The sequence below is a fragment of the Lipotes vexillifer genome, unplaced genomic scaffold (genome assembly GCF_000442215.2).
Source record: "Lipotes vexillifer unplaced genomic scaffold, Lipotes_vexillifer_v1.1 scaffold584, whole genome shotgun sequence".
Taxonomy (NCBI): domain Eukaryota; kingdom Metazoa; phylum Chordata; class Mammalia; order Artiodactyla; family Lipotidae; genus Lipotes; species Lipotes vexillifer.
In genome coordinates this window covers 1,349,048-1,362,504 of record NW_006783036.1, presented here as the reverse complement: position 1 = coordinate 1,362,504, position 13,457 = coordinate 1,349,048, and the positions used below count along the sequence as shown (strand labels likewise).

Genomic DNA, 13,457 nt, shown 5'->3' with positions numbered 1-13,457 from the left:
TTTTTTTTTTTTTTTTTGCGGTACGCGGGCCTCTCACTGTTGCGGCCTCTCCCGTTGCGGAGCACAGGCTCCGGATGTGCAGCCTCAGCCATGGCTCACGGGCCCAGCCGCCCCGCGGCATGTGGGATCTTCCCGGACCGGGACACAAACCTGCGTCCCCTGCATCGGCAGGCGGACTCTCAACCGCTGCGCCACCAGGGAAGCCCTGTGTCATTCTTTTAAAGGTTGTGTCTGGCCCCCTTCCTGTCTCATTCCCCCCTCAGAGACTTTACTCCCATAATCTTATGGGAAGCAGAGGGGTGATGGTCTGCCTACTGTGGCTGTGTCAGGGCTGAGTAGGGTCATTGACCGTGCCTGTCAGGGAGTAAAAATCTCTAGATGCCTGATCTAGGGGGTCCCAGGGCTGGGGGGGACAGGGGGAAGCTTCTTGCTTTGAGCTGGTATGGGCTGGAATCCTCACATAGCCCTCATCTTGATGTGGAACTGTTGTAACTGCTTCCCCAGACTTTCTGTGAATCTTTGTGAGATGAAGCACTTTTGTAACAGCATCAGAGTACAATAACTGTCTATAAATGACAAAAGACTTAAAAGGCAGGGCTTCCCTGGTGACGCAGTGGTTGAGACTCTGCGCTCCCAGTGCAGGGGGCCCACGTTCGATCCCTGGTCGGGGAACTACACCCCACACACATGCCGCAACTAAGGAGCCCACCTGCCACAACAAAGACCCGGCTCAACCAAATCAATAAATAAATATTAAGAACAGCAACAACAAAAGACTTAAAAGGCATAGTTAAACATCTGATTACAGTGTAATTGATAAAGAAGCTTGGTTATTGTTGTGACATAACAACATTTTAAGGTAAGAACTAGAACTCTAGCCTTATACCAGGACATACCCAAATTTTAGAAACTTTATATAATTTTTAGAATGTCTATATTAATAACATTCATCCATACAGTATATCTTTAAGTAGCTTTATGGCTCGTGTGATGATGCTTTCTATGTAATTCAGCATACTAAGTAATACTAGTTTGGGACTTCCCTGGTAATCCAGCGGTTAAGAATCTGCCTTCCAACGCAAGGGACGTGGGCTCGATCCTTGGTCGGGAACTAAGATCCCACATGCCGTGGGGCAACTAAGCCTGCGCATTGCACCTACTGAGCCTGTGCACCCTGGAGCCCACCCAACACAACTAGAAAGAAGCCTGTGCTACAACGAAAGATCCCACGTACCTCAACTAAGACCCGACGCAACCAAATCAATCAATCAATATTTTTTTGAAAATAAATAATACTAGTTAAATATTTCTCTCTCAGATGCCTCAGGAGCCCTCTAAAGCATCCCAAAGTTAGCTGAAAGTCAAAAGAACTTTGATTAAAATTTGAACTTGGGAAGTTTGTCAAAAAGTTTTAATTAAAACACTTGATCAAGTAAGATCATCGGTCTCTGTGAGACAATGCTAATTTCTTAACCAAAGTTACAAGACATCTCAAAAACAAATACAGATCACTTAAAGACAATCTGTTACCAAAAACAACATTCCAAGAAAACTTTGTTCTCTTAACAGAAAGAAAAACCAAATCCAAGTCTTACCTTAGCTTACTCCCAACAAGATCCATTTACCCAACTAAATTCAATCCAATCTTAGAAAATCCTGATCGTGCATAACTCTTTTCAGTATTTTTTTCATTCCTCACACCTTTTACTGAAAACACATATCTTAACTTAAATTTTGTTTTTTCCACATTGAGTTATTTTTCTTGCTGACAAATTTGCAATAGATAGAAGGTCTAGTAAACCTAAGTTCAACAGAAGTATTATACTTAACATTGATGACACTAAAGACATGTCTATATTAAACCAACAAGCTTAAGCCACCTTCAATACCAGATATCAGTTTAGTACTAAATATTTTCCAGATGACATGAACCTGAAATTCATTCTGGCCAGATTATTTTCTATTTCTGAGCATTTATATATATGCTTAATTTCCTTTAAGTCAATTCAGTAGAGCTCTTTTACGAATTAATTTTTGGCAATACCATACATCTACAACACACATATAGATACAAATGAACACACAAACCAACACAGAGGCCTCATAGTTCCCATTCCAAAATTTCAGCCATGAGTCAGGTACAGCTGGATTAAAATTGGGTTTCTGGCAGATGGAACAAATCAAGCTCACTTATCTAGATGGCTAAACCCTTTCTACTAATATTTATGGAAGGTGTTTAAGATTTTTATTTGTCTTTGGCAAGTTCCAAATCATTTATGCCCCTTTTCAAAATTTGCATTTTAAAAAGATGGCAGAGGGACTTCCCTGGTGGTCCAGTGGTTATGACTTTGCCTTCCAACGCAGGGGGTGCGGGTTCGATCCCTGGTCGGGGAGCTAGGATCCCATATGCCTTGCGGCCAGAAAATGAAAACATAAGAAACAGAAGCGATATTGTAACAAATTCAATAAAGACTTTAAAAATGGTCTACGTCAAAAACTCCTTAAAAAAAAAAGATGGCAGAGACAAGAGTTGCTGGTAGGACATTTGCATCTCACAGGCATAGGCAAGTTCCTCCTAGGTTTCCCCTTTGTTTAATACTTACAAAACTCTTAAGATAAATAGGGAAGGTTTTGGGAGTGGTAAAAGGATTGATGGGCTTTGGATTATTTTTGGAGCCACACCTCTGTTCCTGTAAAGACTTGATTTGTAAGACAAGGACAGTTTTTTGTTTGTTCTTTTAAAGAATTGGGTGGCTACCTCAGTGATACTGAAGGACTGATATACCCATTCACCTATGTTGGAATGTTTTATTTTCCTTATTTAGCTTAGGGGAGAAGCCCTCCCCCAAAATTCCTATCAGGTATGGTTAGTTTAGTCAGACCAGTGGCCTCACATTTTGGTAATCTGTTTACACACAATTTGGGGGATCCTCCCTGGGTTTAAGAAATTTTTAAATTTTGGCCCTCAGTCCGGCCTTTGAGGAGGCTTTCCTATAACCTCATGGGATCCCATTTTTACAGATAGCTGGACAATTTTTAGCCCAATTTTTTCACTCATTCCATTCCTATTCTGTAGGCACCCTCGGCTTGAATTTTATAAGCACACACAGTGGAGGCATTCATGGCATTACAGTGTCCGGATTTGCCCACTCAAAGGAAAAGTGATATTGGGAGTCTGGGAGCGGGGGAATGCAGAAGAAAGCAACCTTTAGTTCTAGCACTGTGAACCAGTTTGACAGCCCATAGTTTTAAAACTTAGATGGGGTGGAATGGAGACCTCCTCTCACTTGGGACTGAAGCATGCTCTCCTGGCCAAGAGTAATTGTTTTTCTTGGTGGATGCCTGGAATTTAGTGAGCAAGTCCATTTCCCAACAAGGGAGTGGGGCACTCAGGCATAGGCAGCACTTGGTTTGGGGCTTTCCATCAATCCCCGTTACCTTACAGGATTAGGAGGACAGGGGTCCGGGGAAATCAGCACAGAGTAGGCAGTCTCCATATCTAATAAGAAAATACCTTTCCTACGTGCCACGTCAAGGGTTACCCAAAGCTCCTCCAGGGTAGTGACCATGTGTCACTGGGGAGTTGGGGAGGGTCCCGGGTCCCCGGCCCTGTCAGTCTTTGGTCCTCTCAGCCATCATTGGTTTGAGAGCCCCGAGTCCCCTTCGGGACTGGGGGTAGTCCGCTTCCAGTGGCCCTCTTGATCTATTGTGCAGGGTCCTGGTGGACTTTTCCCATACAGGGAGCATTCGTTCTTCCAGTGGCCCTCTTATCCACACTTAAAACAGATCCTTTCTCAGTGAGACAGTGGCTCTGATCCAGGCTTCCTGGATCCTGTCCTCACCATGGGTCTTTGCAAGGGTGGGAAACCCTGAGATGGTGCAGGGGTTAGGGCCTCTGCCAGTAACTGTGCTTTTTGCTGTTGTCCCTGAATCCTTTTTGTCTCTTCAGCCCTATCTGTAATGTTAAATATTCCAAACGCCAAATCCATGAGCTGATTTATGGGGGTCTGGGGTCTCCAGCTCCCCAGACGGGGTATTAGGGGTAAGTGGTCTGGAGCACTGTGGCCCCTCAGAATTGAGGGAGGTAGGAGTTCCTGGTCGTGGACCCCAGGGAAGTGGACTCATAAGGGGTCATCTAAAACATCGGGCTCCCGTGGGGAAAGAAGGCACTTGGAAAGGGGTGTGAGCCAGGCACACCCGGCAGGAGTTCTTTAGACCTGGATTATGGAATAGGGTCATGAACATTTGGATGGATGGGACTTCCCCTCCAGTTACCTTTCTTTTTTTTAAATAATTTTTTATTTTATTTATTATTTTTGGCTGCGTTGGGTCTTCGTTGCTGCGTGCGGGCTTTTCTCTAGTTGCAGTGAGCGGGGGCTACTCTTCGTTGCAGTTCGCGGGCTTCTCACTGCAGTGGCTTGTCTTGTTGCAGAGCTCGGGCTCTAGGCGCACAGGCTTCAGTACTTGCGGCTTGCAGGCTCTAGAGCTCAGGCTCAGTAATTGTGCCGCATGGGCTTAGTTGCTCCGCAGCATGTGGAATCTTCCCAGACCAGGGCTCGAACCTGTGTTCCCTGCATTGGCAGGCAGATTCTTAACCACTGCACCACCAGGGAAGTCCCTTTCCTTTTGCAAAAGAAGTCCAGCTGCAAGATGGATTGTAATTTAATGCCCCAATTTTTTTGCCAGATCTCTTGGTCCCCTAGTTCGTACTGGGGCCATGCAGTATTACAAAAGAAAATTAATTTCTTTTTTTCTTAAACCATCCTAAGTTTCCCCCAATCAGCTGATATGCATCCTAGCAGAGAGTCCTTCGGGATGCTTGTCGTTGCCACCATTTTTTATTGGGATGTCTTGACATGACAGGGGTCTGATTGATCCTGGCCAGATGGTAATCATTTGTCCTGGCATTCTCCCAGTGTCAACAGTGGGGTCCCTGAGAGCCACCAGCCAACCTGAAATCTGCCAGGTTGGTTAGCCTGAGGATGCCCCTTGGATTAGTCAAGGAAAGGAACAAGAGTCCCAGGGCCTCAATCCTTCAGAGATGAAGAGAGGAGACCTAGGCCCTGAGCCAACTAAACAGATTAACTTTATCACTGAAACGAAAGAGAAACAAATAGAGCCAGGGGCCTCCAAGGAGGCTCAAGGACCAATAGACAGTCCAAGAAGTCAGGAGAGGAGGGTATAAGAGGAATCCAGGATAGGAGGGAAGGTGTGCGGCCACGACACTTCCTGAGAGAGATTCGTAAGCCCGCTGAGAAAGGTGCTCGCCCGCTACCTCTGCTCAAGGATTGATAAAGTCTGCCTGTGAACCCCACGAGAGAAGTGCTCTCCCACACTTCCGCTCAGGGGTGTCTGGGCTCCCCACGAGATGCGACCCTTAAGAGGGAGCGTGATGCCCAGCTTGGTATCAGTTGACGAGGGGGTTGAAATAAGGAGAATACTGAGTGGGACTAGCAAGGTGCATAGCAGGCAGAGTGCAGACGTGCAGAAGGGAGCCCCGGGTTGGACCGAGATGGCAGATGGGAACAAGTCTGGGGGTGTTGGTGCCACTGCCGTCAGTCTCTGGTCACGTGTGTCCCATCCTGACTGAGTGCACGCTGGCTGGGAGGGGCCCAAAGCCAGGCTGTTTCTAGAGCCATTGGTCTCAGTTCCAACTAAATTCCTGGACCAGCAGGCACCAAGCCAGGCCTGGCATTGCAGTGGGATGAGTGTGTAGCCAGGCAGGACCCCGCCCCAGTCCCCATTGCCAGGTCAGGAGTGATACTGGCTGTCACACGTGTACACCAGGTTAAACACTCGAGGGTGTTCCACCCACCGGGCTTGGGTGCCCCTTGTCTGAGGTGGCCTCTGAAGCGTTTCCCTGCAGCCACGGATGCTGCAAGAGCGTCTTGGAAATGTGCTCCTCTAGCTGGGCAGTTGCATGCCAGGCTCAAAGCCAGGGTTTTGCTACGAAGGCAGAAGGGGAGAGTGCACAGAGATTTATCAGCAACAGGAGGGGCTGGAAGGAGTACTCTTAACTTTTCTGGGTGTTAAGCTTAATTATTTAGGTTGAGCCTTAGATTTTGACAAGACCCCAACTGGGAAAGGTATGAAAGTTAGAACTTCTGAAACCAAGCAGAACATCTTCACAGATTTGGGGAGAAAAGTAGAGAGAGTCCAGATGCTGGGAATGGATCCCTGCAGAAAGCCTCTAGCCAGACTTGGGAACTGGGATTTTTGTCATCCAGTTCACATGTGAAAAGCCTCAACCCTCTCAGCAGGGTCAAAAAGCCTTGCTTCTCCAAGCTGAAATTCTGTCCCCTGTTCATTGGAAACCTCACAGGCAGCAAGATGACTTCTTGCCAATGGAAAGATCGTTTTCCTTTGTTACCTGTGGAGTGAGTACATGTGTGCCCCCAAGGGTGCTTTATGGGGCTTTGGTGTAGGCACCACGCAGCTCCAAGTAGAAATGCGGGATGAAGGACCTTCCAGGCAACTGTCACCAGTTCAGCTACCGATAAGAGCAGCAGGTCCTGCACACTGGACGTCTAAGATGTTCTGAAAAGTCAGAGCAGTGAAAAGAGCCCAGGACTTGGAACTGGGTGGGCTCACTGGTGCTGACGCCTGAGCCAGTTCACTCTGTTTCCACCCCAGGGGTGGGGAGAGGCTCACCCAGAGCAAATGGGGATGGTGGCGGTGAAGCCCTGCAGCCTCAGTGGTCTCCTACCAACTGGGACACATTAGAGTGTTTTTTTTAAACCACTCAAAAAAAGAATTTGTTTCAGCTATTTATATAAGTAATATGTGTTCACTGTAGGAAATTTGGAAAATAAAGTATAAAGAAGGAAATCACCTGTTACCCCACCACCCACAGCTGACTACTGTTGTTCGGGATTTTTCCATACGTGTTCTGTGTGGGATCCCAAGAGTACAAGCTGTTTTATAACCTGCTTTTACACTTCTGCTTTTTTTAATCATGTCACCGTCTCACTGAGCTCTCCACGTTGCTGTCGATGCCCGCATGGCGCCACATCGAGGGAGGGAGGTGGCCTGGTTTTTTAACAACCCTTTATTGTTGGAGGCCTGACCAGCTCTTCCCTGTTCTAACTGACTGCATCTCTTCGTTATCTCTGTAGGGCAATGGTTCTCTAAGCAGCTGAGGGCCAATTTGCTCCCCTCTGCCCGGGGACATTTGGCAATGCCTAGAGACATTTTCTTTCCATTGTGGCAATCGGGGTGGGTGATACTGCTGGCATCTAGAGGTTGGAGGCTGGTGATAGTGCTGAGTGCCCGGCAGTACCCAGGGACCGCCCCCCATCCTCCCGCCAGCCGGCTGGGCTGTCGGTGGAGAAGTTTCTTGGCTGGGCCCTGGCTGCGACACAGGTGTGATGCTCTCACTGGTGCTGATTGGAGCGAATAGTGTGTATCGTCACGTGGTGGGGCATTTCTTAGACCTTCCGTGTTTGACCGTGGTTTCAGGAAAATTAAAACCACCGTTTAGAGGTCTCTTGAATCCAGAGGAAAGGGGGAGACGTTGTAGGGACTGTGGCTGAAGGGTCCATGGACTGCTGAGCAGAGGTGCCCTTGCTGAATGTATAGTCAGCTCTGTCTTGTCCTAAAAAGGAATTAATGCAGCTTATAGCTTACAAGCGTGCATTCAGTACAGCCAGGTAAAATAAATGAGAAAGTGAGAAGTAAAAGTGAGGCAAAGGGAAAACGGTGGAGAGGAAAACGAGCGGCCTAGGGGAGCAGCAGTGGGTTTGAGATGGCGTAGCTCTGAGCCTTTGGAAGACGCTTCCCCCCAGGGTCCCAGGGAGCTGTGCCCGCCCTGCTCGCTTGACCAGGTTTCCGAGAGCCCAGGTGCTGTGTGTGCCCCACCCCAGCTGCGGGCGAGGGCAAGAGGGCGAGGCTTAGGCCACTCAGAGGGAGTTGGCTTCCCTGCGCCAAGCCCTGAGAGGCCTGCGCAGGTGGTGAAAGGGAAGTGTTGGGACATTCTCTTTATCAGGAAGTGACATGCCTGCCTGACCAGGGACCTCAGGTACCCGTTCACACGGGAGGGTGGCTTCGAGACAGTCATTCCTGAGCCTGCGCCCCCGGGCTCAGTCCAGGTGGTGGTGAGGGGGCCTGAAGCAAGCAGGAGGTCCTTCAGCTGGAGGGAGCACGGGCAAGGGCCCCGGGGTGGGCGCAGGCAGACGGGCCAGGAACCCTGCTGGCCCCTTGGATGGTAGCGACACAGCCGGACTGGGCAGCTCCTGGACCAGCTCGGGGAGGCCTCCCACTGTTCCCGCTCTCTCCTGAGCCGCCCTCAGCCTCCCCTCTCTGCAGGGTGACGCCTTCACAGAGGAGGGGCACACTTCCTGTGCCCGTCACAGCCCTTTTTACCCTGAGTCTCCAGACTCTACTAAGCACTGTTTGGCCTGGCCCAGCCTACACTGGCTGGAGGGGGACAGTGGCTGGAGGAGGAAGCTGAGAAAAGGGGCCCCTGCCTGATGTGTGCCCCTGACCTAGACCTTCATGGCAACAGGGCCAGCCCAGAACTGGCCTCTGGCCCCCAGGCCAGTCAGGGACCCCAAGAGTGGGTGCGGAGACCCCTTCCCTGCCAGTCTTCTGCACCTGGGGGCCTGCCCCCTCTTATGCCCCACCTATCCAGGTGTTCACTCACCCAACCTCTGGGCCCATGCCCCCTTCCCTGGCAAAGGCTCCCGAGAGCCCTCCCCAGCCTGGACACTGCCTGGATGGGCCCCTCAGACCAAGCCTGGCCACCGAGGCAGATGCCAGGGCGCACCTCCTCCTCCACTGCCGCCCCACCAACCTGCTTGTCCTGGGCCTCAGGGTCTGGGTTGACAAGCTGCCCCTGGGACATGAGCGCCCCCAATCCTTAGTAGGCAAGACTGCCCAGTCTGGGGCGCGGAGGCCACGCCTGGCTTCTCCCAGGTGCAGGACAACCTCAGGAGGACTGTGTGGCTGATGCGTGGGGAGTTGGGCATCGCAGACCCCGATGGGGCTGAGGAACGGAAGGACAGAGGCGGCCCTGGCCAGCAGGGGGCAGCACAGACTGTCTGCAGAGCTGAGGAGCTGGCGAAGGAAGCCGGGCCCAGGACCCCGGCTGGCTCACCCGTCCCACCTAGGGTGCCCACCCATGGTGGGGACCCCCGAGTGAGACCAGATGGGGACAGCGGCAGCCAGGAGGTGGCTGGGAAACAGACCAGAAGGCCATGTCCCGAACAGCCCCAACCTCCCTCCTGCTTGGGGACCCTCTGGTGGGGGCCTGCCATGGGGGGCCCAGGGACTGGGGCACCTGAGGGTCCTGGAGAGGAGGCTGCAGGGAGGAGGGGGACTGACGGGGCCCTGGGGCTTCCTGGAAGGGGCTGGAGGGCTAGGCTAGGGGCGGGCGAGGGGACAGTTCAGCCTAATGGGAGGCTGGGAGGGAAGGAAGGGGAGGAGAGACATTATCTAGGAGACGGGTAGGTGTTGAGGTGGGAGAGGGAGCAGCTGCCTGCAAGAAGAGGAAGAGGGTTTGGGGGGAAGAGGTATCAAGTTTCTGGGCTCCTGCCCTCCCCCCAGCGTCCACAGCTCCCCCAGGCTACAGGATGGGGCTAAGCAAAGTGCCAGGCTCCACGCCCCAGGCCCCAAAATCCTTTCGATGCTCAGGCTGGGGCTCTGCCACCCTGGAGCTCCTCCCCCTTCTTGTCCCTCCCCCACCAGCCCACCCCAGGCCTGCAGGGAAGCCAAGTAGACAGGATGGCAGAGAGGCTCATGGAACAGGACTAGGTGGGTACAGGAGGGTGCCTGCCTCCTTATTACTTACTGTCCCAGCTTACAGTGAAGCACAAAGGGCAGACCCAAGACTCAGGCCTCAGAGCCTGGCTGCTGAGCCCTGGGCTGCCCCTGGAAAGGGAAGGCACCACTCAGACTTGGGGCAGGCCAAAACCCTAGTTTATTTCAGCATCAGCAACATCTCAGCCATCACAAAAATAAACTCTACCAAGGGCGACAGAGGTCTCTACAGCAAGGCTAAGGGCTCAGCCGCCAAACGGCGAGCCTCAGGGGTGCATGGTGGGCACTGCCCGGACAATAAGTTAGGAAGCAGCAGGGCTGGAGGTGGTGGCAGATGCAGGCCAGGGCTTCACTTCTGGGCAGGCACGAGGTCATCGATGGCCTGGCCCTGCTCCAGCCGCTGCTCCATCTCGATGAGCAGCTTCACGCCATCCACCACCATCTGCACCAGCTCCACCTCCGAGAAGCCCAAGCGGTCTGCGTTGGAGACGTCAAAGATCCCGCCCACGGCAGCCGTGTCCACACCGCCTGGGGAGATAGCCAGGTCAGTAGGCCTGGGTCGGGGGGGGTGGGCTGCTCCGGCAGAGAGGGGTGCCTGCAGGCGCCCCACCCGACTCACCTGTGCCTCGCTTCTGAAGCCGCAGCCGCTTGAGCACCTCCGGGAACTTCTCGTGCTTGCCCAGGTGGGGCAACTTGATGTGCACCCCTGCCCGCAGCCCTGTGCCCAGGTTAGACGGGCAGGTGAGGATGTAGCCCAGGTGAGGGTTCCACATGAATTCGTAGTTCTTAGACTTGAAGAGCGTTTCAATCTGGAGGTGGAGGTGTGAGAGGGGAGGCCTGGCTGAGACATGCCCCAGGGGACCAGCTGAGACCCGGGAGCCCCCGGGCAGGACCCTGAGGCAACTGAGACCTGGACTCCCCAGGAGGTTAATGGGGCACCTACATCTCTGCCTGAACCGGGGGGCCTGGCCCTGCCCCCTTCCCGGCACCCAGCCCCCACTGTGCCAGCCCAGGTGGCGGGGGCCAGGCCTGACCTGGGTGAGGCCATTGCAGAAGCGGGTGAACACCTCCTTCATGTTGCCTCCCTTCTGCATGGAAATGACCCGCAGGTGGTCCTCCTCGTTGATCCACACCAGGAAGGTCTTATTGTCATTGTGCCTGGGGGAGGGGCACAGTCAAGCCTCCTCCCTGGACTGTGGTCTCAGGGCACATCCAGAAAAAAAACTCTAGGGGGTCCCCAGACTGGAGGCACTTCCCAGGTCCCTGGGGTGCTCATCCCAGCTGTACCCAGGAGCGGGGACCGCTGCCCGGACTCCAGCCCCATCAACAGCCTGGGGGCACGGAGGGAGGCCAGGACAGCTCAGAGAGGGGACAGAAAGAGAGGCCTGAGCTGCTCCCCCAGCTTGCCCATCAGGTACTGTGTGCTTCCCACCAAGGGGATAAGGGGCAGAGGCAGTCAGCACAGCCCCCCTACAGGGGGATGCGCTGTAGCTAGGCGCGGAAGCCCCACGATACACGCACAGTGTGAACAGGAGCTTGTAAGCCCTCCTCCCCCACCGCCCACTCGAGGAAGCGTTTGCGTCACCCAGCACCTGACTGACTCCCTGCGGGGAAGCGGGTGGGAAAGGAGAGAAAACAAGTAGCTCCGGCTCCCCAGGGGGGGGGTGGAGGAGGAAAGCCAACACGACTGCTCCCCCAACCTCTAAGATCCTGAGAGGCTGAGGCCTCTACTAACCGGGGTCCTTCACTTACCCGCGAGGTGAGGTCACCTGCGAGGAGGCCTGGGTGGCACCAAACCTATCCCAGGAGCGCGGCCCCTCCCTCTTCCTCCTCGGCCTCGCCAGGGAGAGGACGAAGTGGGGGAGTGGGGACCCGCGGGAGGGGGGTTGGGGAATACGCACCAGATGCCGCGGGCATCCGGCCAGTCGCGGGCCATGCCCGAGGCCAGCAGCAGGGGCGACACGGGCTTATCGAAAAGGAAGTGGTCGTCGATGAGCTGCTGCTGTTCCGCCTCGGTCATGCTTTTGAGCGCATAGTACCTCCCCGCCAGGTCACCGTCCAGGCTCGACAGGGCTGCGGAGGGGCGCGCTCAGGAGGACAAGCGGGTGGGCTCCTGTCCCACACCGCCACCACCCCTAGCGACACGGATCCGCCCCACCTCCCCGTGCCCGCTCGGCTTGGCTGGAGTCCAGTCCTCCCGGTCTGGGCGGCGGGCCGAGCCGGTGACCCGGCCCAAGCCGACCCTCGCCGGGCCCCAGGACGCTGTAGGCGCGGGGCTGGGCCTCGGTCCCTCCGGGAAACCGGAGCCAGAGCGCAGATAAGAGCGCGGCGTCGGCGGCGGCTCGGGTGACTAGTAAACAAGCCGGCAGGGGCCGGGACCGGGACCGGGAGTGTGGCCCGGCCGGCCCGACCCTTACCTTCGATGGCAAGCTTCTCGATGGCGCGGCGCTCCCCGCGGCTGCAGTGCGGGGGGAGGCAGAAGCCGCGGATGCTGCGGCCCGTGCGCACCCGCGAGCTCAGCACGTAGTTGGGGTCCAGGTCGTCGCCGCCCTGGGGGCCAAGCAGAGGTGAGCTCCGGGAGACCCCTCCCCAGGCCGACCCGCCGCCCCGGGCCGCCCGGCACCTGCAGGTTGTCGGGGTTGAGGTCGGTCTTGTGCTCGTCTGTGGGCTTATAGCCGCCGTGCCGATCCTCAATGATGGGGTCAAAGAGCTCCTTGAACACGTCGTACGACTCCTCGTCGCCAGCCACGCAGCCCACGGTCATGATATAGGGGTGGCCTGTGGGGGGGCCGCGGAATGGGGACAGTGACGTCACTGCCAGGCCTCAGCGAGCCGCCGAGGACCCCGCGGCTGTGCGCGGGAAGAGGCCGCCCGGACTTTGGCCCGAGGGGGACTGGCATGGGGGGGGGGGGCTCTGGGCCCTAGCCGGGGGTTGTCCCGCGGATAGGCGCTGGCACCCTGACCCCGGGACTGGTGTGCGCGTACCTGGGTTGTCCACGCCAGTCTGGATGACGTCGTCCAGCGTGAAGCCGCTCGGCGTGCTCTTAGCGCGCAGCTCGGCGTACAGCTCGGGGGTCAGTACCTTGGCCATGTGATTGTTGTGGCCACTGAGGTCGGGGTACTCGTCCTCGGCCGGGAAGCGCAGCTTCAGCGTGTTGTGGCTGTTGGAGAAGGGCATGGCGGCGGCGGGCTGCGGGGAGACGCGGGGGTCAGCGGGCACCCGAGGCTCCGGGCCTCCTGGGGACCTGCTAACCACCCAGGGACCCGGGCACCGGTCGCCCGGGACGCGGCCAAGGTCAGCGGGGTCGGCACTACGCGCAAGGGGGCTACCACATCGCCCAGGACCCCCGGCCTAGCTGGCGCGCCCGCTCCAGGCGGCGGGCCCCGGCGTGCCGGGAGCGCGCGACGCCGCGGCCCCCGAGCCCCCTGCATGGCGCAGCGCCCCTGCCCCGGTGCCCCGCGACCCACCCCCCACACCCCCGCCCTCGGGCCCACTCACTGAGCAGCCGGGCGGGGGCGGGGGTTCTCGGTCGGTCAGCAGCTCAGGGCGCGGCGCAGGCGAACAGCGGCCGCTCCGCGCTCCCGCGGCTCTTAAGAGGCGCAACGCGGGCCTCCCATTGGCCGCTATTTATAGCCCATTCATTCCATTGGGCCGCGCTACGGGGTGGTGCCGTCGCTTTGTCCGCCGCCCGCAGCCCCCC

General features: G+C 55.7%; 1 protein-coding gene across 1 annotated transcript; it reads right to left on the bottom strand.

Moving 5' to 3' along the window:
* Positions 1 to 9,897: 9,897 nt before the first annotated feature.
* Positions 9,898 to 13,343, bottom strand: CKB (creatine kinase B). Its single transcript, XM_007455602.1, has 8 exons — positions 13,256 to 13,343; positions 12,742 to 12,946; positions 12,380 to 12,534; positions 12,174 to 12,306; positions 11,658 to 11,829; positions 10,791 to 10,914; positions 10,376 to 10,565; positions 9,898 to 10,284 (listed from the first exon to the last, which is right to left on the bottom strand). Exons 2-8 carry the CDS (start codon positions 12,932 to 12,934, stop codon positions 10,106 to 10,108), a joined length of 1,146 nt encoding a protein of 381 aa, XP_007455664.1. The 5' UTR covers positions 12,935 to 12,946; positions 13,256 to 13,343; the 3' UTR covers positions 9,898 to 10,105.
* Between the last annotated feature and the right edge of the window lie 114 nt (positions 13,344 to 13,457).

Excerpts from the sequence above, each read along its gene's own strand:
- CKB (XM_007455602.1), bottom strand. The coding sequence starts at position 12,934 with ATGCCCTTCTCCAACAGCCACAACACGCTGAAGCTGCGCTTCCCGGCC. Across the intron at positions 12,535-12,741 it reads GACTGGCGTGGACAACCCAG|GCCACCCCTATATCATGACC; the intron begins GTACGCGCACAC and ends GCCCCCCCACAG. Across the intron at positions 10,915-11,657 it reads CCGGATGCCCGCGGCATCTG|GCACAATGACAATAAGACCT; the intron begins GTGCGTATTCCC and ends CCCCTCCCCCAG.